The sequence below is a fragment of the Mesocricetus auratus genome, unplaced genomic scaffold (assembly GCF_017639785.1).
Source record: "Mesocricetus auratus isolate SY011 unplaced genomic scaffold, BCM_Maur_2.0 Super-Scaffold_100676, whole genome shotgun sequence".
In the NCBI taxonomy this organism is placed as follows: domain Eukaryota; kingdom Metazoa; phylum Chordata; class Mammalia; order Rodentia; family Cricetidae; genus Mesocricetus; species Mesocricetus auratus.
The window spans coordinates 69091995-69104504 of record NW_024429266.1 but is presented as its reverse complement, the minus strand read 5'-3'; the positions used below and the strand labels follow the sequence as shown (position 1 = coordinate 69104504).

General features: G+C 36.1%; 1 protein-coding gene across 3 annotated transcripts in view; it reads right to left on the bottom strand.

Annotated features, from left to right (window-relative positions):
- Ptpn4 (protein tyrosine phosphatase non-receptor type 4) overlaps positions 1-12510 on the bottom strand; it is a 162362-nt gene that overhangs the window by 85384 nt on the left and 64468 nt on the right. For 2 of the 3 annotated variants that reach the window (XM_013113552.3, XM_040737603.1), the window contains exons 4-8: positions 9109-9151; positions 8933-9032; positions 3581-3625; positions 3119-3171; positions 2672-2792 (exon numbers count right to left, since the gene is read on the bottom strand). In XM_013113552.3, the coding sequence (XP_012969006.1) occupies positions 2672-2792; positions 3119-3171; positions 3581-3625; positions 8933-9032; positions 9109-9151 (362 nt within the window). The remainder of the gene's footprint in view (positions 1-2671; positions 2793-3118; positions 3172-3580; positions 3626-8932; positions 9033-9108; positions 9152-12510) is intronic. The other variant, XM_005070297.4, reaches the window with a different exon arrangement.

Below are 12510 nucleotides of genomic sequence, written 5' to 3'. Positions count from 1 at the left end.
AAATGGATGTGACCCCCTCAACAATAGTCCTTCCAATTAAACTTAATTCTATTTTTGCTTATAGCTCTGACAAATCAAGTTTTCAAACAAAACTAACTTGTGGAAAGCAAATGCCCTTTCCTTATTTAAGGGACTTTTAGTAGGCAAATTTTAAAATTCCAGTTTATGTTCATTTACTCAGATAGGCTATATGAAAAGTTTTCACTATAAAGGGATGGCGTTTAGAGGAAAACAGCAAGCTCACCACATAGACCACTCAGTTTAAATTCTCAAGTCATTACCGCAGGGCAAAGGGACCAGTCAAAGAAACACCCTGAGCAGAGAGCCAAAGAAACACCCTTAAAAGGACCAGAGAAAGAAACACTGTGTAACACTCAGTATTCTGTGACTCCCAAGTGCCAGAATACCTGACCCACTCCTGTATCATCCTGATCCAACCCGAAACACTTACATTTGGTCCCGAAACCTGAGAAATGCCAACAATTACAGTCTACAGCAGATCCAAAATCAAAAAGCCTTTTACTAGAAAGGACTAAAACAGTATTTTAAAGCCTTATAGATAAACTGGCTTTGTAGCAACTACTTTATCATGGAAAGCAAGCCACCTCCAACATAGAAATGAGTGAGGATGTCTGTTCATTTATAAACAATGGGTTTCAGAAAATTCCACCTCCTATAAAATATTATTTTCCCCTCAAGCAATTAAAGTATATAGACTGAACATGTAGCTCAATTTTAGAGCACTTTCCTAACATAAGCAAGGTCTAGGTTTGATCCAAATATTTTGTGACATGTTTAGATATATTACATTTACAATATACATATATATTATATTACATTAAAAAAAACATGTATTTGCCATGCTTAGCCCACTGGCTGTTCAAAATTAGGTACTGAGCTGTTGTTTTCTAACTTGTTTGAGACACTTGAATTATTATCAAATTGGCAATAAGAGCTATTATTTCTTTAGTTTCTATCATGTATTAGGTACCAGCTTGAGAACTTTGTATATATAATCTCACTTAATACTCAGAGTTTCTGGCCAGTCATAGTGGCACAAATCTTCAATCAACACTCAGGAGGCAGAGTCAGGCAGATCTCTGAGTTCGAGGCCAGTCTTGTTTATGAGTTCCAGGATAGGCAGGGCTACACTTTAGAGAAACCCTGTCTTAAAAAAACAAAGACTCAGAATTTCTAACTCAAGATACTTTAAGTGTCTCAAATTATATAAGGAAATAGAGCAACACAAATAGAATTAAGGCCAAGGTTATAAAATAGTAATCTGACTAGAAGTCCAAGCCAGTGAGTCTAACTCTAGATCAAACTTTTAGTCAATGTGCTACACTATCTTTGTTCTGTCACTATTCTGAATCATAGTTTAAACCAAAACTTGACCTCCCCCCTCAAAAAAAGAAAAAAAAAGAGCAACATTTGTTATTTTTCAAGTCTGGGTTTCTCTGTGTAGCCCTGGCTGACTTAATCACTCTGTAGACCAGGCTGACATCGAACTCACAGAAATACATCTGCCTCTATGTCCTAAATGCTAGGATTAAAGGTATGCACTACCCCCTCCCAAAAACAATTCTTAAAACCAGGCAGTAGTGGCACACACCTTTTATAATCCCAGCACGAGGAGGCAGAAGCAGTCAGATCTCTGAGATTGAGACTAGCCTAGCAAACATGGTGAATTCCAGGACAGCCAGGACTCTGCAGTCTCAAAAAACAAAACAAAACCCAACAATTGTCTTTTTAAAGAAAATGTCACAAGTAAATGCAGTTAGCTTAGAAGGTGTTGCTCTTCTTATTCTTGAAGATGAGCCAGATTCAATTCCCTACATGGTAGCTCACCATCAGTTCCAGGGGTTCTGATGCTTACTTCTGACCTCACTGAGTACCAGATAGGCATGTGGTCCATACACAGACATGCAGGCAGAACATGCATACACATAAAGTAATAAGTAAATCTTTTAAAAAGGCCACAAAAGATTAGACTAAAATAAATTCAAAGCTGAATACTACTGTGAACAAAGCAAGCCAACTGCCTTTAAAAAGACCATTAAGAACTACAATGGGTTGTTTGTTACTTTTCTCCTCCTCACTTGTTACCAGAGAATAAACATCCTTTAAAACCTAAAAAATTAAGAAAATTACCAAGTGCTCTGCATACTATAAATACATTGCTCTAAAATTTTCTTTTTTAAAATTAAAGTTTTATTTTGTTTTTAATCACAAAGAATGTGGTATGTGTACTTATGGGTAGGTGTGCACGTTTAAGTATGGGTGTCTACGGAGGCCAAAGAGGGCATCAAGATCCCATGGAGCTGGGGTAATACACACTTGTGCGTCACCTGATCTGGGTGCTGGGAACTAAACTTGGGTCCTCTGTAAGAGCAACAAGCAGTCTTAGCCATTGAGCCATCTCTCCAGCCACCTAAAATTCTTTCTAACAATAAGCAATGTTACATAAAAGCAAATAAGCTGTTTAAATATAATGTGAAATAAGCAATGAAATGATTTTAGTATAAATCATCTGCATAATATTCCTCTATAATATAGAAATTTCTATATTTAAATACAACAATAGAATTAAGAATGATGTAAAACATTTCTCTTTCTAGAAAGGTTGCCAATAAAGCTTATCAAATAAGCAGAAAATTAAATAAATGCTTACATGTGTTGTTGATGTAACTTCACAATTTCTTTTTCAAAATCTTGAGGTTGATTAGGAATGAAAGAATAATCTGAGAGGTAGCCTGGCAAGTTTTCTGACTGATTGTAATCTCCAAGTTCAGCTAATAAGAAAAGGAAAATATAAAATATTTTAATTATACTCAAATAAGCAATGTCATTAATTTTTATATATTTTTGGAATGAATACATGTTTCTAATGAAACCACATTAAACAAGTTGCAATAAATCATGTATTCTTCAGGGTCTCAATATCATAAAAAAATTTCAAGAATCAAAGTAATTGTTACCCAACCGGACATTTTGCTGCATTTCCTCAGTAGTTCCTACATTCTACACATCTGAAGAGCTCCTGTACTAATAGCACTGTACTATCAATACAGACTACAAAACCACATGGTACTTGACTTAAAAGTAAGCTGATACTTACACTGAATAGCAAATGAAGCTAAAAGGGCAGCAGTATTATAAGGACAGGACAATCTAGTAAGACAAAAGAGAAAATATATAACCCAAGGATAAATATAATTTCAAATGTGCTGTAGTTTACATTATACTACTGATACTGGAAGTTTCTCAATGCATTAATTTTAACCACCATTAAATTAATTAAGCTGGGCTTTGTGGCATACATCTACGATCCCAACACTCATGAGTTTGAGATGACTGCCAGTTTGAGGCCAACCTAGGCTACATAATAAGCCAATGTCTCAAAAGACAAAAACAAAAAACAAAAAAACCACACCAGAATCCCCTCCTAAAAAGTCTGATAAAAGGAACAAATACTACATAAAACCATTTTTAATTTGTTACAGCAACCAATCATGAGTTATTTAATACAGAACTTAAAGTATTTTTATACTATTAAAAAAAAACCTTAGAAATAGCTCACCTTCCAGTAAGAATGTCTTGCTTAATTTGCAAAAAATACTGATACCTTAAAAAAAAAGAACATATTTACTAGAATCATCAATTTGAGTACTTATATATGCTATGCTTACATTAACAAAACTAAATGTTTAAATATTTCCTTTTTGCAATCTACACATCAGCATATATAAACTCAGCATATGTACACATTAGTAAAAAAACACCAGAAAATAGGCTTGAAATGTGAATTGACTACAAGTCTTTAAAATTCATCAATATATGGACCTTTGTATTTTGAATGTCTTGTTTCTACTATAAAACTACTCAAGACTTCTAAGATCTCTGTTGCTGTGAGGATTGGTCCATGCAAGAAGTACTGGAAGCACAGACAACTTAAGCATCAATGACACAGAAGTAGACAACACACACAGAAACCAATGGAAAAAAGCAATCCTTTCTGTGGAAACAGGAAGTCAATACAAGGACATGGTGTTAGTATTCAGGCATCTGCACTGGCCTGTCCTTGGGGTTCTGACAGGACATACCCTCAGCTGCAGCCACTAAGAGCACCACCTGTGCATATTCACTATGTTCCCTTTTAAAAGGGGCCCTGACTACTCCCATCCTCCTCCTCTCTTTCTTTCTCTCCCTCTTTCCTTCTATCTTTCTGCCCCTTTTTCCTTTTTTCCTGCTGCTCCTGACCTCTGAGACCGGTCTCCCCACTTCCCTTTTCATGAGTCCTTTCCCTAATAAAAATCCCCTCTGCTTGAACCCTGTCGCAAGGCATCTATCTCTTGAGCACTGCTTTCCTTAAATTACAACATAAGACCTATGTGCAGACCATTTTGTTCTTATAACTACTGTGGAAGAACAACTGTCCACTTCCACAGGAGGTAAGAATGCTCTTTTACCAGAAAATTACTCAAATTCCTTCTCCTACTATCTGAGTGGTTACATGATCAACTTCTTTTAACATGAACAGAAGTATGCTGTGACACACTGCTGGGGCTGCTTACAAAATGGCACCGTCATGCTTTCCCTGAGAGTGGGTAAGCTAGTCAACATCTGGATAAAATCACTTGTGCTGAATAAAATGGACATAAAAACAAATTTCATGATTTCAAGCATTAAACAGGGAGTTTAAGGGCTTCATTCAACTTTTAAAAAGTCAAAACTCAAAACATAAACATTACTTACTTAATTCAAGACAGTACAATTTTATCAGATCTACTTTGTTTGATAATCAAAAGTTAAAGATGCGGCTGATGCAATACAGAGAAACCCTGTCTCGTAAAAACCAAAAAAAAAAAAAAAAAAAAAAAAAAAAAAGATGTGGCTGATGGCATGAGTCACTAGCAGAGCACATGCTTATCATTGTATAAGGCCTGATATCACTAAAAAAATTTTTAAAAGGAACTTGGTACAAAATAGGCTTATAGTTGTGATTTAAAGATAATATAAACTCTTGACATAATTGTAAAAATCCAAATAATATTTATAATTAACAAAGATCATTTACATATTCGTTTGACAACAAAAAAGGAATTATTAGGGTAAAATCCAGAATTCAAGTTCTAAAGCAGTCTATTATTTGAGGTAAATTACTAAAATTTGGGCAAGTCTTAGTTTCTATATTTATAAAGGGAAATAAGATCACCTGACAGGAGTGTATGGTTTAGGAGTTTAAAAAATTTCAGTTCTGACTTATTCAGACCCCCTGAACATGGGTGTCTGTTAAGAAGTCTGGGCAATCTATGGGGCCTCTGGTAGTGGATTAGTATTTATCCCTAGTACACAAATGGACTTTGGGAGCCCACTCCACATAGATACTCTCTCAGTCCAGACACACAAGAGAAGGCCTAGGCCCTGCTCCAAATGATATGACAGACTTTGAAGATTCCCCCATGGAAGGCCTCACCCTCCCTGGGGAGCAGAAAGGGGATGGGATAGGGAATTAGTGGGGGGCAGGGGAGGAGGGGAGGGAGAGGGAACTGGAATTAACATGTAAAATAAGCTTGTTTCTAATTTAAATAAAATTGAAAAAAAGAATAAAAATTCAAGGAAAAAAATTCAATTCTAATGATGCTGGTACTTGCCAATACTGAAGTACATTTAACATGATGGAAGACTTTGATGCCACTATTTTTCTTCCCACTAACTCAGAATGTTATCTCAAAGCAAGGAAGTACAGCAAACTTCTTTTTTTATGAAACTGAAACTACTCCTGAAGAATGGGTAGCTGTAGCTAAGGGGGCACTTGATGTTAATCAGGACCATCACACTAACATATTTCTCTCTCTTTTTTTTTTGAAAATGGGTTTTTTTTCATACACTATATTCTGATTATAGTTTCCCATCCCCTGAAACTTCTCTCAGATCCTCTTCCCCATGCACCCAAGTACATACTCCCTCTCTCTCTGATTAGAAAAAACGCTTATAAATAATAACAATAATAATAAATATAAAATAAATACATAAGCCTGAATAGGACAAAACAAACACACAGACAAAAGAAAAAAAGCTGAATAAATGCACAAGGAGCACATACAGACACAGAGACAAACACATTTGCACACACAGAAAACTTATAAAAACAAAACTGGAAACCATTGTCTCTGTGTACATATACAGTGTGTGGGTATGAGAACATGAGTACATGTGCCCACAGAAGCCAGAAGAGTACCCTAGATCCCCTGGAAATGGAGTTACAGACAGTTAAGAGGCACTTGACATGGTGCTGTGAACTAACGTGGGTACTCTGCAAGAACAACATGTACTCTATCACTGAGTCATCTTCTTCAGACTCACACTGAAGTATTTCTTAGCCCTGGCCCTCTTGCTGTAATACTAGAATACCTGAGGAACTAAACATGACTTTAAAGACTCAAGTGCCATCTGAGTCACATTACATCACAATACCTAGGGTTATAGACAATTACTGTGGTTTAAAGCTCCCCCTAAAATTATAAATTACCAATTAGGTTAGAGAATCACTTTTGTATAGTTATGATGATTAAATAAAATATAGTAATGTACCACAATTTACCAATAGCAATACTTACATGTTACAGGATTTCCCGGCCAGTTCCGCAGCCACCTTGCCCCAAATGCACACTCAGAGACTTATATTAATAATATTACTGTTGGCCGGATGACTAGGGTTCCTTATTGGCGAGCTCTGTCTTAATTATTAACCCATTTCTATCAATCTATGTACTGCTACAATGCTGTGACTTACCCCATAATGCCCAGTATTGTATTACTCCTCTGGCAGTATCGCTACTCTGGTGGGCTCCTGCCTACCTTTCCCAGAATTCTCTTTATCTCCTAGTCCCGCCTATCTTCCTGCCTCATTGACCAAACTGTTTTATTCATCAACCAATAAGAGAAGCATATATACAGAAGGACATCCCCCATCACTTATAAGGTATGAAGAACTTTGAAATTAAACATTACTTCTAATAAAAACAGATTACCTCCTACACTGATAGTTGGAGCACAGGTTAATTCTCAACTGCTTACACAATTTTACTCTCAAGTTCTGACCCAATTATCAATGAAATATACCCTCATCGTTTCCATTACATGCTATTAACACACATTTAGGTTCTAAGAAGAAATTCAGTTTTCTGTGTGAATTAAATATTGAACCCAGCTATTGTTTGAATGTGAAATGTCCCCACAGGCTCAGGTATTTGAACACTTGGTACCCATCTGGTGGTGCTGTTGTAGAAAGTTCAGAGCCTTAAGAGGTAGAGCCTTGCTAGAGGAAGTGAGTCATTGGATTCAGGCCTTGAGGTTTGATAACCCAGGCTACTTCCTGTTCTCTCCCTGCTTTCTGACATAATAACATGAGCTGCTTCATGCTCCTGCTGCCATGCCCACCCTGTCATGATGGGCTGTAATTAATCCTAAATTCCAAGTCAAAAAGAGCCTTTATTCCCTTAAGTTTCTTCTTGCCAAGTATTTTATCAAAGCAACAAGAGAAAGAACTACTACAATATAACTGACAGTATTTTAATTGTTTATATTAACATTATAAACATTAAAAATACTAGAAATCTAATTTTAAAATGTTGACTTTAATTGTTTCTTATATATTAAAAGTCTAATTACCTAAAACCTTTATTTTATAATATTTATACTGCTTGATAATTAAAATTGTTCCCTAATTCTGACTAATTTCCTTGGATTTTAGTATCCTGAGAATTATTTATAATGATAAAAGATTATTTTAAATATTTAACATCAACAACACATTTGCTAAATTTAGTGTGCAAATTGTATTGCAATACATTATATAAAGTATGGTTTTAAAGGGAGAAAAAGCAACAACAAAAACTAAGAGCTATAATGGTAAATTAAACAACTTGGTTTTTCAAGAAAAATTAGCTTGGATTCTATTACTTTTGCAGATATTCCAACTGTCTAATGTAGCACCTGTACTCCAGTGTCTTCTCATTATCATAAAAGCAACATCAGCAAACAGAAAAGACTCTCAAGGACTATGATTTTTTTTAAGCTTGGTTTAATATTGAGAACTCCACAGAAATCCAAGGAATGGCACTGTAGACTAATTCAACAGCTTCATTCTTCAGCTGCTCCATTCTACCACATCACTATATAGGTCACTCACCTATATTCTTATACCTGATAAGTATATAGAAGATATAGTATTCTAATTCTTTTCATTTAAATTATTAATTCTGCATTTCACCAAATGCATAGGGTTATCACTGAGCTTACCATAACATTCACTGTCATTACTTCTCTTACTTCTATCCTAAACATTTTACCTAATTCTCAAGAACATTCCTGGAGGGTTCCTACAGATAACTCTTGAGTACTTTCAAGTAAAGGTGACATGCTGAGAATGGGCAGTCAGGTGGGCATGCAGAGGCCCAATGTGCTTTATCCCTTTATCCCTGCAATATCCTTAATAAAGTCCAGTGTATTTTCATATTTTCTTTGCTCGAATGCTCGCTCACACTCTCCCCTCTCTCTCTATAATATACATATATATTATAGAATTTTATGTTCTCCATAAAAAGAAGAAAAACCTAAAATATGCTTATGCATGAAAAATATATACCAGACACTCTCACTGTGCATCATATCTTGAATATAATCCAGTGCCATCTCATTTCCTCATTTAATTTCAGCTGTTTGTAGCTGGATGAGGTGGCTCTGGGTGTCCAACTCCTGAAAGCTCTCCAAGTCATCCAATTACCTTGGGACAATATATAACCTTTTCAGTATGCTAAATTAGAAGTTCAAGTTTTCATCATGCTGATTTATTTTTGCCTAGTTAATTTCACTTTTTCATATTAGATCTTTGTCAACGTTTTCAACAGAAACAATTCCATAAACTCACCTTGTGTATTCTTCTTGTAACTTGTTGGGGTCACTTACAAAGAATTTGACTCTAAAGTTCAAACTGTAAGGAGATCCTCCTAAAATTAACAAAAAGAGCTCTAATTAATCAGATTGTATTAGTCAATCATCTTTATAAGGCATATTTGCAAAGCACCAAATACATGGTATGCTTACTCTTTAGCTGCTTCCTTATTGGTTTGTTTGGATCCAGCCACCTCTGAAAAATAAAGAAGATTTTTCTTCTTGAGAAACTAGCATAACAGTTATTGCATATATGTTCCACTTGAAGATTGCATCTTGGAAAAGAGTTAAGTTAAAAAAATTAAATTAGAAGCAATATTGTTTCATGATTACTAGTAATGTATAAGGGGAATATCATCCCTAGGCAGGTGAACCTGGGCTGCATTAGAAAGGCAGTCCAGCATGAGCCTGGAAGCAAGCCAGTAAGCAAGGTTCCTTCAGGGTTCTGTTCAGGCTCCTACCTTGATGTCCCTTGCGTAAGATGAAATAAAATCCTTTGTCCCAGAGTTACTTTTTTTTTTTAAAGAGTTAATTATTTTGTATAGAGTGTTCTGCCTGCATGTATGCTTACAGGCCAGAAAAGGCCACCAGATCTCATTACAGATGGTTGTGAGCCACCATGTGGTTGCTGAGAATTGAACTCAGGACCTCAGGAAGAGCAGACAGTGCTCTTAATCTCTGAGCCATCTCTTCAGAGGCCCCCTGAGTTACTTTTGATCAGAGTGTTATATCAAAAGTAACTAGTACAGTTATAAACTACATTTACTTTACTGATTATCTAAATGTGGGATTAATCTACCTAAAGCCTGATTTCCTTGTTCAGCTCTCCTTCAAACGAAAATGCTGACATAAGAAACATGAATACGAGCCGGGCAGTGGTGGCACACGCCTTTAATCCCAGCACTTGGGAGGCAGAGGCAGGAGGATCTCTGTGAGTTCGAGGCTGGGCTGGACCGACAGCCTCCAAAACAATACAGAGAAACCCTGTCTCATAAAACCAAAAAAAAAAAAAAAAAAAAAAAAAAGAAGAAGAAGAAGAAAAGAAACACGAATACGTAAATAAATGTGCAAAGCTGACAGAACTTAGAAACAGTGTATGTTATAATAAGCACTGAGAAATGTAACAGTGCTCAGGAGTGACATCAATAAGACAGGACTTAGGTTCTTAATTAAAACCATGAAGGTGGAATACTGATAATATGCAGTACTGGACTGTTAAAGAACAACATTCACAGCTAAAAAAATAGATTTTAAATCAAGAAAATAAACAAATAAACAGAAAAATAGGAATGGGCTATCCAGATGGCTCAGTGAGAATGGCACTTGTAGCCAAGTCTGATGACACGAATTTAATCACCTAAACTCACATTGTAAAGGAAGACTTGATTCTCAAAAGTTGCCCTTTGACCTCCATACATGTGCTGTGGCACAGATGCATACCACCACCACCACCACACACATGTAGAAAAACAAAAAGAAACAAAAAATTCAACAAATCAACCCACAAAGAATCTTATACTTCAATTAGAAAAAGATCAATATTAATAGAAAAAAAAAAGGCAAGGGAGGTCACAGCTGCAGGAGTTTGAAGCAGCTAGGTATTTACATCACATCCACGGTCAAGAGCAGAGTGAAATAAAATAGTGCACACATGCTTGTGCTTTGCTCACTTTCTCCTTTCAATACAGTCTAGGACCCAAACCCAGGGAATGATGCCACCTACTTTTAGGCTCTTCCTTCCCATATAAATTAACATACGCAAGAAAACCTCACACAGACACTCCCACAGGCCAACTTAGACACTCACTCTTTGGGACCTCTTTCCCAAGTGATTCTAGATTGTATTGGTTGGCAACTAAAACACAAACTGCTTTTTACTGCCAATTAATATTCCAGAGCATAGATGTGACACTTTTGGGTGGATAGGTTATTCTGCTCTTTTGAATGATAGTGCTATGAACATCTAAGCACAAATTTTTTGTGTGTGTAGAAATGTTTTCAAGCCTTGGGTACATTTTGAAGACAAGTATTATAAATTCCATTTTACTTTGTGTGCATACCAGTATATGCAGATGAACAAACTCACACAAATGTGGGTAGTATACCTGCGTGCTTGAATGAGCATGTGTGTATGTGTGTGCACATGAGTGTGTGTGTATGTGAAGGCTAGAGAATAATCTTGGATGTAGTTCCTCAGGAGCCATGCACCTTTTTTTTTTTTTTTTTTTTTTTGGAGACTGGGTCTCTGAAGGGGATGTAAAGTGCCCTAATTTGGCAAATACATGCTCATTTTCTGGAAGAAGTTCCACCAGAAAAAGATTGTCTGATTATATTTGATATTATTGTTGCTACAATGAAATCATTAGCTTCCCACAGTATCTACTGTATCTTAGCTAGCAGGTGCTACTAGCTTTTTTTAAAAACTATGGTAACTATAATTTCCAAAATTGTTCATTGTTTTTCTTGTATAAATGCTATAACTTCTGTAATCATGGCACACTAGAGTCTATATGAGGGTGGAGGGCAGAAATCAATGCTGGTGTCTTCCTCAATCATTCAATACCTTACTTTAAAAGGAATTATTACATTTTGGGGGGCACATAAATATACCATGTGTGCATATGGAGATCAAAGGACTACTTGCAGTTCTCTCTTCCCACCACATGGATCAGAGGGATCAAACTTGGGTGATCAGGTACAGCAGTAAGCACCTTTACCCACTGAGCTATCTTGCTGAACCTCCATTTTATTTTTTGAAACAAGGCCAGTAAGCTGCAGGTTCTCCCTGTTTCTGCTTCCTTGCTGTTGGGATTATAAGCATGTACTGCTGTGCTCAGATTTTCATATAGTTTCTGTAATATCAAACTCTAGTCCTCATTAGGTATGGCAAGCACTTAACCATCTGAAGCAGTCTCCCGGCCCCCCAAAATTTTTATTTTAATATTTATTATATACTTATTAATGTGACAAGCCCTGCTCTATGTAATGCATACATAAAAACTCAATTTGTCTCCTTAACCCCAAGACTGGCACTATTTGTACATCTTTACAGATCACTCTTCACAATATAAAATATGGTTTATTCACTTGTATAAATCTATTTCACAGTGTTGACTTCCCTCAAATGTTGGTGTCTATTTGTTAAATGCTTATTTTTATTTGAAATTCTCTGGAAGATTTTCTGTGAATACTTTCTACCTTCGGAGAAAAGACCAAATACATAGTTTGACTCTCAATAGTTGGTGAGGGATTAATAAGCTGCCACTAGGTTGTGAAAGCTAGTGTCCATGTTCATCTAGTATAAAACTAGTCCATCAATATGTGAACTGCTCTGCTCCATAGCTCCTCCATGTCATGAAGAACTCACACTTCATAAATTGTAAGCTGAAACAAGTGTTTTCTTCAGGGTTACTGTTAGGTATTTTGTCACAGCAATACAAAAGGAATGTATACAGTGGGGAAACTTTTAGTATAGCTCTGCTGTAATGTCTAGTACCTTTCCATTTCAACTTGAAGGATATACCTTAAGCAGTTAAGGTAATTCTAGTGGTAATA